The 18,599-nt window shown below is 40.1% G+C and overlaps 1 protein-coding gene across 1 annotated transcript in view; it reads left to right on the plus strand.

Annotated features, from left to right (window-relative positions):
• The first annotated feature begins 252 nt into the window (after positions 1-252).
• Positions 253-18,599, plus strand: part of LOC134671409 (dopamine D2-like receptor) — a 54,866-nt gene continuing 36,519 nt past the window's right edge. The window contains exon 1 of the mRNA XM_063529263.1: positions 253-650. Within this exon, the coding sequence (XP_063385333.1) occupies positions 303-650 (348 nt within the window). The 5' untranslated portion in view covers positions 253-302. The remainder of the gene's footprint in view (positions 651-18,599) is intronic.

The following is an 18,599-nucleotide window of genomic DNA, read 5'->3' on the forward strand; positions in this document are numbered from 1 at the left end:
CGCGTTGTAAGCGTATTGAATATGTTTTACGGAGCAAAGTTCAGTCTCCCAGATTATTAATGATATGATATTTTTATGATGACAGAGTTTTAGACCATTGGACCGAAATCCAAAAATCATATATTAATATTAATCTCAATCGAACAAATTCTAATTTTGACGCAGACTGAAGCGTGGAAATTCGTTGAATTAATCCGTACACATAGATTTAAATAAATCAAAGCTGATCAAACGTTCATTTGAATTTTTTTTTGCAGATCGACGGGCAGAAATGTACGAGCTGCGAACTGAATAAATAAAGAATGAATACGCCAAAAATCGAGCGACCGCCGGACGAAAACACAACACTAGTGAATGAAACGGAACCGTTACGAATGGTTCTAGATTTAAACGACACATTCTTTTATCGAACGCTGAACGGAAGTAACTGTACATTTGAAAATGGAACGTGTAGTGATGTGAGTTATAACTATTGGGCGTTGTCGTTACTAGTGTTCCCGTTATTGACGTTATTTGGGAATGTGTTAGTGATAATAAGTGTGTCTAGGGAGCGTAGTTTGCAAACTGCTACGAACTATTTTATTGTGAGTCTGGCGGTCGCCGATCTGTTGGTGGCGGTCGTCGTGATGCCGTTTGGAGTTTATTACTTGGTAAGTGTTAATTATATAAAATATTAATTAATTATATTAACAAAATGTAAAACCTCAGAAGTTAGAAAAGGTTAATCCTCTTAAAGTACCTTTAATCCCCCAATATAGATATTCTGGCTTCTATTAAATAATTTTACCCGAATAGTACGCGATACACGGCCGTCGTGAACGCTGCTCGCACTGTTAATTTATGCTTGAGAAAGGAGACCTAGACATAAATTACAGGCCACACCCGGTATAACTATTTTGAATAATTTGAAAAGTACCTAATTCCTGTGTTTCGTCGCTGTATGTTGATTACATTACGAATTCGCGGCGTTCGCTAACTACATAGTTGACTAATTTGCATCTCTACTGAACATTTAAACACCTGAACTGGCTTGGCTGAATAAAATTTATACTTGAGCGCAATGAAAATAGAATAATTAGTATGGAAACTTAATATGCTGTGACCTGGTTTGATTTCTGTGAGGTGTACAAATTCAAGACAGGAACTATGTACACTGTCGTAAATAGCTATTAGGGTTCATGCATGTGTTGAATTAGTCTTTACGTTTAGGTTGCTATTTTTACTTTTGTATATTATGTTTTACTTTGTGCTCACATATTATGTCAAATGAATTGCGTGGAATGTTTTATATCTAGTTATAAGTCTAGGATTCATGCTCCTTTCATACGTGCTTAATATTGTATCTATTTATAAGTCTAGGATTCGTGCTCCTTTCATACGTGCTTATAATTAACGAGATTGACAGAAATAAATAAAACTCACTCTGCATATAATGCCCACTAGTTCAGAGATACAAATCGCCCGGCCATTCCTATATAAACCCGCGCCATTTGTAGCATATTCAGAGAACTCAGAGAGCTTAACTCTATCACTTGCCTGAACACTCTCCAGTAAATAAACTCAGATATATGTGTTTTTATTTCACACAACACATATTCCGGTAAATGGAGGTATAGCGGACTTCGAGACAGCACGACGGCCAGCGCGTTCCAGCGGCGAGTTTCTACGCTTCACCCAACGAACCCCTCATCACGAAAAGTTACAGTCTACACTCCACAGTTTGGTCCTTCTGAAGCCGAATGAAGATAGAAAAACGTACGCGCTGAGTTTCAAGCGACATAGCTTAACTCAGACATCAAGAAAGAAACACGTACGCGCTGAGTTTCAAGCGACATTGCTTAACTCAGACGGCAAGAAAGAAACAAGTACGCGCTGAGTTTTAAGCGACATTGCTTGACTCAGACGGCAAGACTGAATAAAGAACGCGCTGGGCCTAGAGGTTCGCTTCGGCTCAGACCCAACCCCAATACCTTTCCGTAACCCATTTACCGGCTTGCCGGTCGGACCGTGCAGCGTGTAGGTCGTCCTCCGCTCACGTGTCCTGGCAACTTTCGTTGCATGTGTCACATGGTTGATACCCACACACTGCTTTCGAACGTTCTAGGCATAGCACTTTGCCATTGCGGGAGATTCAGTGCCACGAGGGATCCACGCTACGCTTAGGGCCTGACGTTACGCTCGGTAACGGTCAGTCATAGATATAGGCAGGTCAAGTTAGGGACCCCCGCGTGTGTTAAGTGAAGTGAAGTGGTTCCAGCCAGAAAGATGTCCGAAAAGGAAGCAAGGAGCCTACGACCACGCACCAAGGGCCCGCCTGCGCCCGCAGCCAACATGGACACCCCTACCCCCTCGTCCGGTAAGACTACGTCCGGCGAGACAAATACGTGGAGCAAGGGCACCAGTGGCAACCCGAATACTACCGGTGGAAACGAGTCGGTACACTCGGAAACGTTAGATGCCACGGTAGTAAATCGTAGTAGATTAGGTACGCTAGTGAATAAAGACATCGATGCGCCGCCATCGCCGTCGCGGGCGCCGTCTAATCGCGATTCGCATAGGAGTCGCAAATCGGTTAGGGAACGCGATAATAAATTGGCCGTGCTAATGGCCGAGCTCGAGGTTCGTAAAGCCCGTCTAGCCGTTGCTAAGACAGAGTCCGACACTGCAAATGTACGGCTGCAGATTGCGCAATTGAAGGCGCAGTCTGTCGGCAGCAGTGACGCGACCGTCGAAGCTACTAAGACAAAGTCCGACACTGCAAATTTACGGCTGCAGGTTGCGCAACTGAAGGCGCAGTCTGTCGGCAGCAGTGACGCGACCGTCGAAGAACGGACTAGAAGTTGGGTAGAACGACAAGCTAGGTTACAGCACGAGATCGCAAAGGAAAACGTTAAAATCCCGCCGCCGAAAGAGACCGCGCAAACGCAACCGCCGCCGCGTGCAGCCGTCGATCGGGCTAGCAGACCACCCCCGCGCATTGTAGAGGTACCGCACGGTACCTACGCGCCAATGTACCATAAACCGCCGGAATTGCCTACATTCGGCGGAGATATCACCGAGTGGATATCATTTAGGGCAGAGTTCGAAGATACGTCGCCCATGTTTAGTGCCGTCAATAACGTCAGTCGGATTAGGCGCGCACTTAAGGGCGAAGCTCGGACGGCCGTAAAATCAATAATGTACACGGTTCAGGATCCGTACGAGATAATGGAAGCGTTGGAACGGCAGTTCGGCGACCCTGAGGAGATTGTTCTTACGGAAATTCATAACGTTAAACGCATGCCGCGTTTATCCGAAGACAATTCTAATATAACCTCATTCGCCGCGCATGTAGCGAATGCCGTCGCCACCATTAGATCCTTGCGTCAAGAGAAATACTTGCACGCGCCTGAGCTCGTGAATAAAATCGTGGATAAATTGAATCTGATAGTGCGCTATGAATGGGCCAAATATAGGCAGTCTAACGTAGAATCACCCGGGTTAGTTGCGATTTCCGAGTTTCTTAACGAAATTAGCACTGCGGCCAAGCGCATAAACCGACATAAGCCGTCTAACAGGTCACGGAATGCAGTGAACGCGGTTTCCTCTGTGCGCGAACCGAGCAGATCGAGCCAAGCTCTCTCTGGGTCGCGCGCCCCCGCGTTCTACCGTGACACGTCTGACGAATCACGGAGTGTAGTGAGTGCGGTTTCCTCTGTGCGCGAACCTAGAAGATCGAGCCAAGCTCTCTCTGGGTCTCGCGCCCCCGCATTCTACCGTGATGCGTCTAGTAGATCGCGAAATGAAGGAGACGCGGTTTCCTCTGTGCGCGAACCCAGTCGATCGAGCCACGCTCTCGCTAGGTCCCGCGCCCCCGCGTCGTCCTTTCGCGACTATAGTTCGGATTCGGAGTCAGATTCCCACGAATCATACACACGTGATACGAGAAATAGATCGCGTACTAGTAAATCGACTATAGCTCAAGTAAAGCACCGCGATGGTAATTTAAAGAAAAAGCCAGCGTCAACCAGAGCTCAGCCCAGGCAGCAGACATCGTCTGTCTCTGTCTCGCGCGATGCGTGCGCCATATGTAAGAACGGCAAAGAACACAAAGTTAGTGAGTGTTCGAAATTTCTAGCCGCGACTATATCTGAGCGATGGGACTTGGCAAAGGGTGCTAAATTGTGCTGTAGATGTTTAGGCGCGAGTCACCCTAAGCCTTATGGGTGCCAATATGTCGCGTGTGGCATGAATCAGTGCGAAGCCGGACATAATAAACTATTACACGGTCGAAACGCGGCCGCGTCCGCGAGCGGTAATAGAGTCCCGGCAGCACCTGCAGTACTCAATGTTAGACTGCCGCAGACGTGTCACAAAGTCATGCCTGGAGAGGTGTCGGAACCGTTAGGTACCGTCCAAACCCTCGCGCCACTTGACGAAGGCGCGACAATGACTTTGACGCTACACGGAACTGCGGACAGAATCGCGCCCGCGGTACAATTGGTTGGGCACGCAAAGCCTAATACCGCGGACGACGAGGCCTTACAACTTGTGAAACGGCATTCTGAGGTAGAATCATTAGGCGTTTCGCAAAAGTTGCCTCGGGTCGACCCCGACCAACGTGCGCTAGATTTACTAGAAGCTACCTGCGAAAAGATACCGGGGGAGCAAAGGTATCGCTCGGGCTTACTTTGGCGGTCAAATGACGAGAAACTCCCCAATAACCAAGCGCAAGCATTGCAACGGCCGTACAGTCTAGAACGAAAGCTAGACCACGATGCGAAACTTAAAGCCGAATATGCAAAGTGTATGTTGCTTGACAAAGGTTACGCGGAGAAAATAGACTCGCCACCGCCCCCCGAGGCACCCCGGACGTGGCCTCTGGCGCATTTCCCAACTTTTCACCCGCAACGCGGCAAAATGCGATTAGTTTGGGACACGGCCGCCACAGCTTGCGAACGTTCGCTTAACAGCGCGCTGTTGGCTGGCCCCGACCTGTTAAAGTCACTTTTTGGCGTATTAATGCGCTTCCGCGAAAGTAAAATCGCGGTGTTAGCCGACGTCAAACAGATGTTTTTACAGATCGAAATAACAGAGCAAGATCGCGATATGTTACGTTTCGTTTGGCGGACAGGGATCGATTGGGACAGGCCTATATCCGTCTCACTCGCACCCGCGTGGCGATCGTTCATTGATAATGTACGGTTAGTTCGCGCCACCGCTGGTAGTCTGGTTGCCGCCGAGGTTTTCAAAGCCGTATTGCTCGCTAAGAAAACGTAAAGAAACTGCATGAAGGTGACGTAGTAACGAGGAACGTGGCCCAGAGGCGTAATCGCCCAGCTATATCCTGGCCTGGATGGCCATTGTTCGCACACGCGCAGGTGACGTCCGCCGCCCAGTTTCTAGACTCATCCCCATTTACTCCGCGCATGAAGACGGTGTTAACACACGTGGGGGAGACTGTCGTAAATAGCTATTAGAGTTCATGCATGTGTTGAATTAGTCTTTACGTTTAGGTTGCTATTTTTACTTTTGTATATTATGTTTTACTTTGTGCTCACATATTATGTCAAATGAATTGCGTGGAATGTTTTATATCTAGTTATAAGTCTAGGATTCATGCTCCTTTCATACGTGCTTAATATTGTATCTATTTATAAGTCTAGGATTCGTGCTCCTTTCATACGTGCTTATAATTAACGAGATTGACAGAAATAAATAAAACTCACTCTGCATATAATGCCCACTAGTTCAGAGATACAAATCGCCCGGCCATTCCTATATAAACCCGCGCCATTTGTAGCATATTCAGAGAACTCAGAGAGCTTAACTCTATCACTTGCCTGAACACTCTCCAGTAAATAAACTCAGATATATGTGTTTTTATTTCACACAACACATATTCCGGTAAATGGAGGTATAGCGGACTTCGAGACAGCACGACGGCCAGCGCGTTCCAGCGGCGAGTTTCTACGCTTCACCCAACGAACCCCTCATCACGAAAAGTTACAGTCTACACTCCACATACACTATGTACAGCCCTAAAACGTAGACAGTTGATGAGGTTGTGTTAGAATAAGTACTAACTTTCTTCCTGAATTAAGGATTGCATGTGCAGTCAACTGTAAAAATATGGGTGTAGACAACTATCTCAAAAATATGTCCCATTGTTCTTAATTCACTGACGTAAGAGTTATGGGACATATTTTTGGGATGATTTGTACACCCATATTTTTACAGTTGACTGTACTGTACTGTGTATGCTTTTTTCTTACTGAGTATAATACAATCACACAGCCCTCAACTGCTCGATAGTGCCTACTGAAACTAAATTGATGAGCGGTCAAAAGTTTACGAAAAGTTTCCTAAACTTGTCATATTTTTGTACAAGAATCGAAACTTTCCGTATCCAAAATGAAAGTTTCCTTTGTTTCCTGTGAAGTTTTCCTAAAAGTTTTGAGAACTTTTCCATCTATTTGGAAACTTTCCACTCAACAGTAGGTATCATTCGAGATAAGTAATATATTATAATTAGGCTATTCGTCTGCTCGCTGGCCTAATATCTTAAAAACTATCAACTCTGTCCCGGACGGTACAAATCACATTACGAATGCAACTACCTAAATGGTTTAGCATCTTGAAACATTATTATACAGGGTCGCGAAAAACTAAGTGCATTCCCGTTGCCATAAGGGAGGTTTTGGGATTATACTGAGCAACTTTTACTATGGCACCAACCCCGAAATCGCGAAAAAAATTTGTCTGCTTCATACATTTTGGCCGGTCCATTTTCTATGGGAGGGTAAATTTTGATCGCGATTTCGGAGCTTGTCCCATAGTGTAAGTTGCTCAATATATCCCGAAACCTCCCTGGCAACGGAAATAAACTTATTTTTGGCCACCGTGTACATTATAAAGCAGCCTGAAGGCAAAAAGAGTCACATATCATAACCTGAAAATACCGTAGAAATATTTCTTTCATCCAACATAATTTACATGTTTATATATCATAAAGGATTTCCCCCGGTACCATATTTAGGATAAATATTGGCCTACATTGGAATATATTCAGACACCTAGGAATATAACCGTTTTTGTTTGTTGCTGGATGTCCCTGAGGTCTTGAGGTTTTCATATAAGCTTATTCGGTGCGGTGTATGTTGTTTTCTAAAGCCGCTAGCTTTTTTCAGGTAAATAATTTGTTTTAAATGAGACAACAAAGTTTTTAACCTCTTGGAAATTAGACATCTGCAAAAGTAATGGTAATTGAAATACAATCAAATGACAAAAACATTCCCATGAACTACCACCTAAAGGTGATATTAAAAAAATGTTCAATCCCTACCAGGCGTGGCTCACTCCGCGATTTCGTCGCTTTGCAACAGGTTACATCCGTTCCACACCAATTTTGGTGGCTAGCCATAAGCTGCGCGTGGCGCTGTCGCCAGTCACCACCTAGCGGCCATATCTATCCTGATCGTAACAGACGCGTTTTGTTAGAGAGTGAGTCTTCTGTACCTACTATTATTTATTCTGTGTCTCTACCTCAACAATAACGCTGATGTGGTCACAATTAGAATGTGGTCTTTACATACGTACCTTATTTCGACGTTATTCCCAGTAAAATATAATACTTAATATATTTTGCATAACCGTATCAGTTTTGCAGGCTAAAATTTACCAACTACAATATAAAATAAAAAATAGAACCCTCATATCGCCGACCGCACAGGTATAATCATAGTTTGCTAACTTCCTAATTTGTTTCTACTGTTTATCCTAAGCTTAATGAGCATGCGGGCTTAAAGCATGCCGATTCAAATTTATCAATTCGTTATGGTTTTGAACAGGTTTCGATACGACCGTGATGATCGCCTTGATGATTGGCGCCTTAGAGGATATAGACGGAGAGATGTCTATAATTTTCGGTACAATATATTCTGCCGTTTTTTGCGGGGGAGGGGCACATCAAATGTATACGTAACGTCAACATAGCCATGTCAGATAAACGTCAGTCCATACATGTGTTTGACATGTGGTTGGCCATTGGCCGCCTTTTTTCGACAAAGGGGAACGCCTGTTAATGACCACTCCGTTTGGTTATATTCTCTAAGATTGGCGCGCATCTCACGCTCGACTTTCACTTCATCGCGCATGCACCCACCTTAGATAAGCGTTTCTTTAATTTTTTGCCAGTTTTATATATTGTGATCTTTTTGCCACTTTTGTGTTATTACTCTACTCGGAATCACGAGCTCTTTCGATCCTAATGGGATAAAAAAATGTCCTAAAGTTTTTTTCCTATTGTGTTACCCATACACTTTGTATGGCGGTGATAATAAGGAAAGTTTGAAAAATGTATGGAAATTATAGGACACTTTTTTCTCCTCCGAGGATGAGAAGGGCCCGCGATTTTGACTAGAAAAGAAATAACACAAAAGTGGCAAAAAGGTCCCAATATATAAAATTGGCAAAAAATAAAAGAAACGCTCAAATAACTTCCAGGTCGTAACAAAATTAGATCAAACCTGTAACAAGTTGCTAAATCTTAAACGGACTCCTAGTTTACAGAGGGGACCACAAAGCTTAAAGCTGTGTACACACTGTGTACACAGCGAGTATGACTGTGTAGACTTAGCTCAAAATGTAAGCTTGTGACTTTTGTGAGTTGACTGGGGCTTTTAACTACATAGTTATTTTCAGTTTTCATTTGTCGGGACTATTATGATTCTTTTTTCAAATATCTCAAATTAAAACTTCAAATTATTAGAATAAATAAGTACATACAGTAGATTGTAGATTTGTAGGTACTGTATAGTTCGTAGGTTTCTAATAGAGCCCGACGGCTAATCCTATTGTCTATTGTTAAGTAAAACCGCACGTGCTACTTACCTGCAAAAAAGGGTCTTAATTATTCTATTTGGCACCTGTGCGCGGGCTAGTCCAACGCTCAAAAAACCAGTTTAGGTGCACTCTCCGATAACGCGCCTTTGTTACGCATCTCGATGACACATTTTAGACTGGTTCTGTAGCGTTCGACTCACCGGCACTCAGTAACCGAAGTCTGTACTTTTTATGCAGGTGGTTGTGGCACGTGGCACGAGCGGTTTTACTTAACAATAGACAATAGGATTAGCTCGGGCTCTATTAGAAACCTACGAACTATATGTGCAATACAGATAGTGCATAATTATTCTCCGTCGTTTTTTTTTTCGGAAACATACGAACGTGTCTTGCTATTTCAGTCAGTCGTGGTACAAAAAGTACTGAGGTTGACTGAAGTTGCATGACAGATACGAACGTTTCCGAGAGAATACGATGGAAAACAATTATGCACTATAGTCAGACCGTAAAAAGTCTGCAGCGATTTTGATAGCCCACGCAGTGCAAGTGTCATTTTAAACGTCAAACTTCTATGAAATTATGACGTATACATAACACTTACACTGCGTGGGCTATCAAATCCGCTGCAGACTTTGTTTGGTGAGACTAAACTACTTATATTTGTAATGGTTAATAAGTAAAGCAGTATTATAGCCGCGAGAAAATGAAAAATTGAATCCAATAGAATACCTAATATGAATTTAACTGCTTGTAATAGATTTTCCCCCTTGCCATGACTGAGCAAAATCCTACAAGTTTCCTCCATACGATTGAATAAATCAATAAAAAATCCTCTTTTGACGGAACATTGGCTCTGAATTTTCCCGTCATAGTGATGCGTCACAAGTCGACAGCTTGGTATGACTAAGCTAATATACGTTTTTTTTCTTGTAGCTTTAACTTCAAGTTTCAACTTCAACATTTATTCAGCCAATAGGCCACAAGGGCACTTTGAATTTACATACAAGCTAAAATAATAACATTACTATAACAATTATAAAATACAACTAACTGCAATTACCAATTCAAACTTACGTAACTAACGTATTACGATTACTTAGAGATGTACATGGTCTCACGTTGTCAAACCTTAACCTAAGACCCAAATTAAATAAAGAAAACTATAATAATAATATAAAAAATAGCTATTAGTTTTACCCGAACGACGTTATAAGCAAAATTTAAATCAGAAGTAAATTTTCAGAATTATTAACGATGTACTCTTTTTATTCCACTCCATATCTCTCCTCTCCTATCTCCCATCACAAATTGTGTGCGGCGCGCCATAACTTTTGCTCCCTTAATTATTTTTTCTGTTTTTATACCTACCCTTAACTCAAACATGCTGCTTTGAAAATAGAACGAGATATCACAGCGAAGCTAAAACAAGTCCCTATTATCTCGCTTTTTTCCTGTAAATACAATAAGTAAGTAATAATGTCAGAAATTGCCCCTCGGAATACATTCATGCAATTTCCTTAATGTAAGATATTTCTTTTTTATTATGTAGTAATTTCTTGGGTTTCTAAGATAAATTAGCTTTCTTTCTCTTTATGATTGTGCCTATTTGTTTCTTACGACGTATTTGTACGAGTTTAGTTATGTTATTACAAAGTAAACGTAATCTATCAATATATCTACCTATATAATACCTTTAAACGGGCAATTCTTGTTTATATATGTATATTCGATGAAATTTGCTATATGGGGATTTTCGGAGGCGACAAATCGATCTAGCCAGGTCTTATCTTGGGGTATAAAAAATTTCAAAAATAATCTTAAATTATTGCTTATTGAACACGCATGCTACTCAATTGATGAGTTTATGTGTATAGCCTTAACCAAAGATCATTAACCCAACACTGTGAAACGAAAATTATGATGGTTTGTTATTGTTATTTTATTGAACTATAATTGTTTTATTACTTGTATAATTTGTATTTTATTGTGACTTGTAAAATTTACTTTTATTTTTACCAATAAATATCTGTATTCTGTATTCTGTATAGGCTCATCATTTCGTTAAAAGCGGCTATTTAAACACGAGACCAAAGAGCGGCATTCGAAATTTTCTAAAATGATCCTGATTTGATAATATCTCTGCACCAACTTTGAAACCACAAAGTATGTTAATGCCATTAGAAGTTCATATTTGCATGGTAATTTGATGTTTATTGTAACATTTCCATACTCTGGCATTACAAAGTCTGTGCTGAATTAGCTAAGCCCTACTCAAAAATAGAGTCGCAAAAAAAGCGCGAGTCAGCCGGCCTAGCCAAGGTAACAATCGTTATCACTTCGACGACGAATCGCTTTGTGTCTCTCTATCACTCTTCCATATTAGTGCGACAGTAACAGTTGCGTTTCGATCGCTACGGGGAGTAAGAGTAATATCTTATCAAGATCAGATTTTTAATTAGCTAATAGCTCCTTGCTATTTGTTTTGGTAGGTACAAACATGACTGAAATATTTGTAGGTTACTTGACATTGTCATTTGTAACGTTTACCGGGACATGTAATGTACCTAGGTCTCAATTTAGAATACTTAGGAGGAAGCCTAAAATTACCAATATGCTTGCGTTTTCGTCATTATGGGACTTGTAAAATTTAACACATTAAGTAGGTACATTGTAGGTATATACACTACACACTTAAAAAGTTGTACACGGCAAGTAGGTACTAAGTGAAATGAGCAAACTTTAGGATGTCTAAAGTTGCTTAAGGAAAGAAGCGGTTTTTAGCAATGCATCATAAAGAAATATTAGGAACATCGCAGGTAACACTTTGGTCTTGGGAGTAGCTAAAAGTTAGAACAGTAGAACCTCGATTATACGAACCTTTAACTAACCGAACGCAGTCTTTGTGCTTCAATTCAAAATGGACAACTTTATAAAAATACTAGCGAGCCGCCCCGGTTTCACACGGGTAGTAAAGTATAAGCGAATCCAGTCACTTTTGTCCGGTACTATCACGAAACTGACATCTAAATTTGTATGAAAAACTAGAGCCAGATTTTGTTTGTTTTAATCAATAGTCCTCGTAATTCTAAGGGCCCGATTCGGATTTTGAAATCGACATCTATTAGACATCTTTTAGACATCACCAAGATACGAAAACGATATGTTTAAGATCTAACCTGTCAAATTTAACATTTGCGCGATTCTGGAGATACTCTTGAACGATTTCCACAGGATATGATTTAGAGATCCAATTCACATCTAATAGATATCTTACTCTATCTAACGTAAAAGTGACATTGCTTGCCTGAATTGCGCTGCAATAGAGAACTAGTTGATATCTAAACTATAACGTATCTAGAATGGATCTAGTACGTGTCGTCTCTTGTGAATATCTTGAAGTTCGAATACGGCAGTAAGTCGAAATAACAGTTGTTACTTAGTTTAAAATAAAAAAGTTAAATGGTAATTAGGTATGCTTTTATCTGAAAACCCCCTTGTAAGGTAACTAGCTCATTTCATTTCGTCAGCACCAATCAACGTGGGTCGCTGACGCTAATTTATGCTCACAGCCAAGCTCGTATCAAAACCGCATGATATCCTTATCAAATTGTTAAAACATATTCAAGCCCCCTTATTCATAGAACTTTACAGAACTAATTTAATTAAGTTTTATCCCTTTCTTACAAATACATAAGTACCACCACCAGCACACCAGCACCATTTTTATTACATCTTTGTTTAGCCCTATGGTTGACTGGTAGAGAATGCCTTTAGGCATTAAGTCCGCCATTTGTACATTTTATTTGTATTTTGTGCAATAAAGTTTAAATAAATAAATAAATAAGTCAAAATGACAGATAAAAGACTCGGCTAATTCTGCAGGCGTATTATGTATGGCTTTATCCACGTGATAATACAGGGTGTCCAGTAATTAATGGACAACCTTCTAACCATCGACAGGGCACCTTACGCTGGTCCAGAAAATGCACTTATAGGTCTAGTAAAAGTTTCGTGGTTTTCGAGATAATCGCACTTTTCTGTCTTTTTATTAACAAGCTTTTATTAGGTCGACCTGTATGTAACTATGTAATGGAATCTAAGGTAACTAATTTAACCATTTTCCAAGGATCGTAGCGTCATGAAAATTGGCAGCTGTATGTAGTTCTGATGACAATACAACAATATGGTACTGTCGAACTGATCTGATGATGGAGACAGGAGGTGGCCGTGAACTCTCGACTTGTATGTAACTATGTAATGGAATCTAAGATAACTAATTTAAGCATCTTCCAAGGATCGTAGCGTCATGAAAATTGGCAGCTGTATGTAGTTCTGATGACAATACAATAATATGGTACTGGCGAACTGATCTGATGATGGAGACAGGAGGTGGCCATAGGAACTCTGTGATGAAACAACGCAACCTAATTGTGTTAGGGGTTTTTAGAATTGTCTCGATGAGTATTAGTTGTAGGTATATCGTAAGAAAAGTACAGTCAGCGATAAAAGCTTGTACCAAAAATGAAATTTTTGCCAAAAACTTATTTACTAGTTAGCACCATACTTCACTTTAATCACCATCTAGGTCATATCTTTGTTTGTAGAAATGTAAATAGCATGTGTGATACCATTTTAGAATCAGTATTAGATAAACTATTTTTAAGAAAGTTGGCCACTCTGTTCTCTATACATTTTTTTTTTCACCACAAGCGACCAGTCTTCTTGAAAATGTTAGAGTACAATGTAATTTTTTGGATTAAGGTCTTCTAAAATAAAAATACACCTTGGCTATGGAAAAACTGTATTGCCTATCGGTTAGCAGGCTGATTTGAAAATATTTTTCAAAAAACAGAAAGTAAAAATCTTTTCATTTGTGGCCTAAGCGATCATTACAGTGAAACAAGGAACCAAAATTAAAATAGTGCGATTATCTTGACCGCAAAACTTCTACTAGGCCTATATGTGCATTTTCTGGACCAGCCTAAGGTGCCCTGTCGATCGTTAGAAGGTTGTCCATTAATTACTGGACATCCTGTATATCTGTCACTTTTCAACACCGTGGGATAGAACGTGACGGACACCGTTTTATCACACTGTCACGTAGACAAGAACGACCATCATATCCGTACGTACGCGTGTATGAATAACACCAAAAAACTTTACATGAACTTCACACATCAGTCAACTTTTAAAGGACTGGAAATGGTGCTTTTACCTTAAACATTTAACTTTGCTCACATATGCTTAACTTGAGAGTGACATGTGACAGGCTGTAATGGGTTTATGTTAAGTATTCTACATTAATTTTCAGAATGCTTCTTACAAAAGTTTTTGATAGGTGTTTAGGTATTTTCACATAATTATTACTTTATGCATGAAGTCAGTTCTGTTATCTTTACTTTATAGGACTAAAATAAGTAGGTAGTTAAAAATGGTCTTTCAAAAACATCAACTCGAAAAATCAATAATTTATTTCGACGTAAACAATATATCAATATATGGAGGAGACAGTAGGAGTGGTTGGAATATATACGTATCTAACGTGTTGTTATCGAAGTTTTATTACAATACCACCACTTTTACATTTGCTACTCATCTCACAGCGACTATATACATATATATCTAAAACCTACTTCGGAGAACTCAACCATACAACCTCAGTTACTTTAGCAAATTTAGTACGTCAGCTACCCATCCAAATTGCTCCAAGCACTCCATAACACCGAAGATGTTAACCCAACTGTTGTGTAAGCAACGTCAACTGCACAGCTAAACTCACAAACTAACTTGTATACCTACTCTAGATAGTATAACCTATTTAGTATGTATATAGGGTTCCTACCGATATATGGTACAAATACAATACAAGAGTTTGCCGTTCAGACTGCGTACTTAATTTGAATCAAGTTTACCACGAGAACTCCCTTTTTTACAAGTTTTTTTATTAACTTTGCAATGTATGTAACTATGTTTGTACGGGTCAAATCTTGCAACTTAAATTTGAGTCACTACCCAACTTCCAATGAAGTAAAGTAAAGTAAATTCTTTATTTGAAAACATTTGCATACATAAGTATATGTAAGTCGGGTGCATGACAAACCATCGAGCTGATCTGATGATGGAGACACGAGGTAGGCATAGGAACTCTGTGATAAAACAACGCATCCTAATGTGCTTGGGTCCATCCAGTGTTTGGGGTTTTTAGAATTGTCTCGATGAGCATTAGTTGCATATGGAAAGAAAAGTCAGTCAGCGATAAAAGCTTGCACCAAAAATATATTTTTTGCCAAAAACTTATATCTATTATGTATTTCCTATTAACATCGTATTAACGCCACCGAGACGTAGTTTCGCTGTCATACTCAGTGAGGTCTGGTGATCGTTAGTCGACTTATAAGTTAAATGCTCTTTCCAGCGGGTATGTGACTTGTCTCACAAACTAACTTCAACTACTTAACTCTTCACGCTTACTTGCCCTTTGCACACAAACTTATCCAACTTGCCATGCAAGTAGCTTTAAAAACAGACGCTGCATTTCAATTTTCTTGCTGCAATGTTGAAGTAAAACAAGTTAGTACAATAGTTATTACAATGTATTATGACATCATTTTGAATGGCAGATTGTTGAGACATACGATGTTTTTGTTTTGCAGCTTAGTCTGGTTATTAGTTTTTCCGTCTTTCGTATTCAAATGTCTTACGCAGTTTCAGATTTAATAAATGTCAAACGAGGCAACGTTATGTGTCACTGCTATCAAAATTAAATCTTTGTGCCTATAAACTGGGATACGTAATGAAATGAATTATATAGGTATAACATAACTAGCGACCCGCCCCGGCTTCGCGCGAACAAATTATACACCTAAACTTCCCCCATGAATGACTCTATTGGTAGGTGAAAACCGCATGAAATTTCGTGCAGTAGTTTTTTAGGGTTCCGTACCCAAAGGATAAAACTGGACCCTATTACTAAGACTCCGCTGTCCGTCCGTTCGTCCTTCTGTCACCAGGCTGCATCTCACGAACCGTGATAGCTAGTAGACAGTTGAAATTTTCACAGATGATGTATTTCTGTTGCCGCTATAACAACAAAATACTAAAAAGTACGGAACCCTCGGTGGGCGAGTCCGACTCGCACTCGTCCGGTTTTTGAGTTTATCGCGAGCATACAAACAAACACACAAACAGACACGCGGTAGAGGACTTTGTTTTATTAAGGTGTAGTGTACTAGCTTAACAAATAACTATAGTAGTGTATTAGCTTAGGTGTGGTCCCCGGCCTCCTGAGGGCCGTGTGTTGCCTTCCTGTCACACTTACGTACAAATTTACAAGTGCAACAGAGATGCAAAACGTCGAACGTGGTTTGCGGTAGGCCCTCAGGCCTGGTGGGTCACTAAGCCCATAAAAGGGTTTAGCGGGGACTTTCAAAGTGTCCTAGACCATAAACTGGTAAAAATTCATAATGAATGAGCGGCAGCTGATTTTCACGAAGCTTCATAGTACTTTGACTACTTTACTATTTATAGCTTGGGAAAAACTGTATTTGCCTAGCCCGGGACCTATAATGTATGGACCTTATGTTGTCTTTAATAAAGAAATTTTAATTTTAATTTAATTTTATAAATAAGAACCTAATACCTAAAAATACTTCAGCTTAAATAAGCAGGGTGCTGCAAAAAAATCTTATGACGAGTTTGACAAGTAGGTCGCGTCATGACATAAGAAATAGTTGAAAAACATGCCTGCATAGTTCTTAAAGTACATTCTTCGTTTTGTCAATACAATCGATTTGTTTTGCCCGAAAATTCACTGGTAGAGAATACCTTAAACATGAAATCCGCCTTTTGTAGGTACGATGTGTTTTCTTTGTGCAATAAAGATTAAATAAACAAAAGGAGCCTTATATAAATGAAATTTATAAAAATCCGGTCCACGTGCCCAATACTGCGAAGGCCATATTACTTGACTTCATCGCCGGTAACCCTATTAGGCGGTTATTCGAATGTCACTTACCCAGAATAGCTCCCTCGTGGCTCGATCGGAAAACGATCCTATGTACATTTCTATGTTAAGTTTACGATAAAAATAACGGTTGATTATGATTACACACAAATATGTTCTTACCGGGATTCGAACCCAGGACATCCAGCATCCTATGCAGGGTCATTCTTGCCTAGATTAGGAGGGCGTTCTAATGACTAATTTTACTTGATTTTGTTTTTACAAAAGAGCACGCCATTTGTTTACATAATAGGGTGGAAATCAAGAGAGTAACGCCAGTGTGATGTGATTTAACATAATATTTTTCCGTGTCCGCGCCAGTTGGCGGACGCCCTTATACTGGTTCCCTTGATACAAAACCTCTTACAACGATGGAATACGATATTGCAAGTCTGGGTTGTTAGTGAATTCTAAAAGGATGTAAATCTCGTGATGAAGTTAGTTACATAGGATGTTTTGTAAGTTGTTTCCTAGTTACTTTGTTGGCTTCCTGCATCGTGCCAATTAAGTGAACACAGGCTTGTCATGAGCAGTGAATAGCTTATTTAATGTAACGGAAAACTTATTTCCCTACCGTAAACTGGGGTTACTTTGATTTGCGGGGTGAAATTGAGGGTTCTGAGTAATAGGAGTTGATTTTTGAACCCGAGTTTAAGAAATTTCAGACGTGGTGTGAAATTTTACACCGAAACCTGTCAAAAAATTACAATATGGCGGACGAATGTTAGAAATGTCACCATGTACCGTACCTATTTAAGATTTATTTCCCTATAAATTTGGTTTCTTCTTTGCACTTGTGATGAAAACATTGTGTGTAACTCCGAGGGTAAGAATAAATAGCAAACTCGGGTCTTTGGGCCCGATTCGGATTTTGAAATAGACATCTATTAGATATTTTAGACATCACCAAGATACGATAACGATGTTTAAGATCTAACCTAGCTGTCAAATTTGACATTTGCGCGATTCTGGAGATACTCTTGAACGATTTCCACAGGACACGACTTAGAGATCCAATTCACATCTAATAGATATTTTACTCTATCTAACGTAAAAGTGACATTGGTTGCCCGAATTGCGCTGCAAAAGAGAACTAGTTGATATCTAAACTATAACGTATCTAGAATGGATCTAGAATGGAATATACATCATATTTCAAAATCCGAATCAGTGCCAGAGTTGTAAGTTGCGGACTAAAGTTACCAGATTTTACGGTAGCTATAATTATATATGTAGGTGCCTGAACATAACACGATTAACACGAAGTAAAAACAAATAAGTAAGAACTAAGAAGTAGCCAAGAGCAAAAAGCTCGTAATAAATGGGGTCTCACTTGGGCTTTCAGGGCCGCTTTGTGCCGTTACTGCGATATCTTTTGTGAGGGTCTCCGAGGAAAACATCGCGGGCATGAATGGCTGTGTGGTTTACTGCTTCTGGCGAGCGGGTGAGGAATTATGGCCGAGTGAGCAGCGTTTGGGAGTTATCTACTTACTTAAAATGCCGAGTGTGAAAATAGCTAGTTAGAGCTATTTTTAGGGTTCCGTACCTCAAAAGGAAAAAACGGAACCCTTATAGGATCTTTCGGGCGTCTGTCTGTCTGTATGTCTCTCCGAACATTCCCTTTTATTAGAAAGTTGAATATATTGTCAAGATGTTTTTATTTACAATCTACACAAGTGTAGGTTATATTTTATATTCATCACACGCTTTTGCATCAATTTCCTTACCAATGTCAAACGTGATGTCAAAAATTCTCTCTTTAAATGTGATATTG

Source organism: Cydia fagiglandana, chromosome 15 (genome assembly GCF_963556715.1).
Source record: "Cydia fagiglandana chromosome 15, ilCydFagi1.1, whole genome shotgun sequence".
NCBI lineage: Eukaryota > Metazoa > Arthropoda > Insecta > Lepidoptera > Tortricidae > Cydia > Cydia fagiglandana.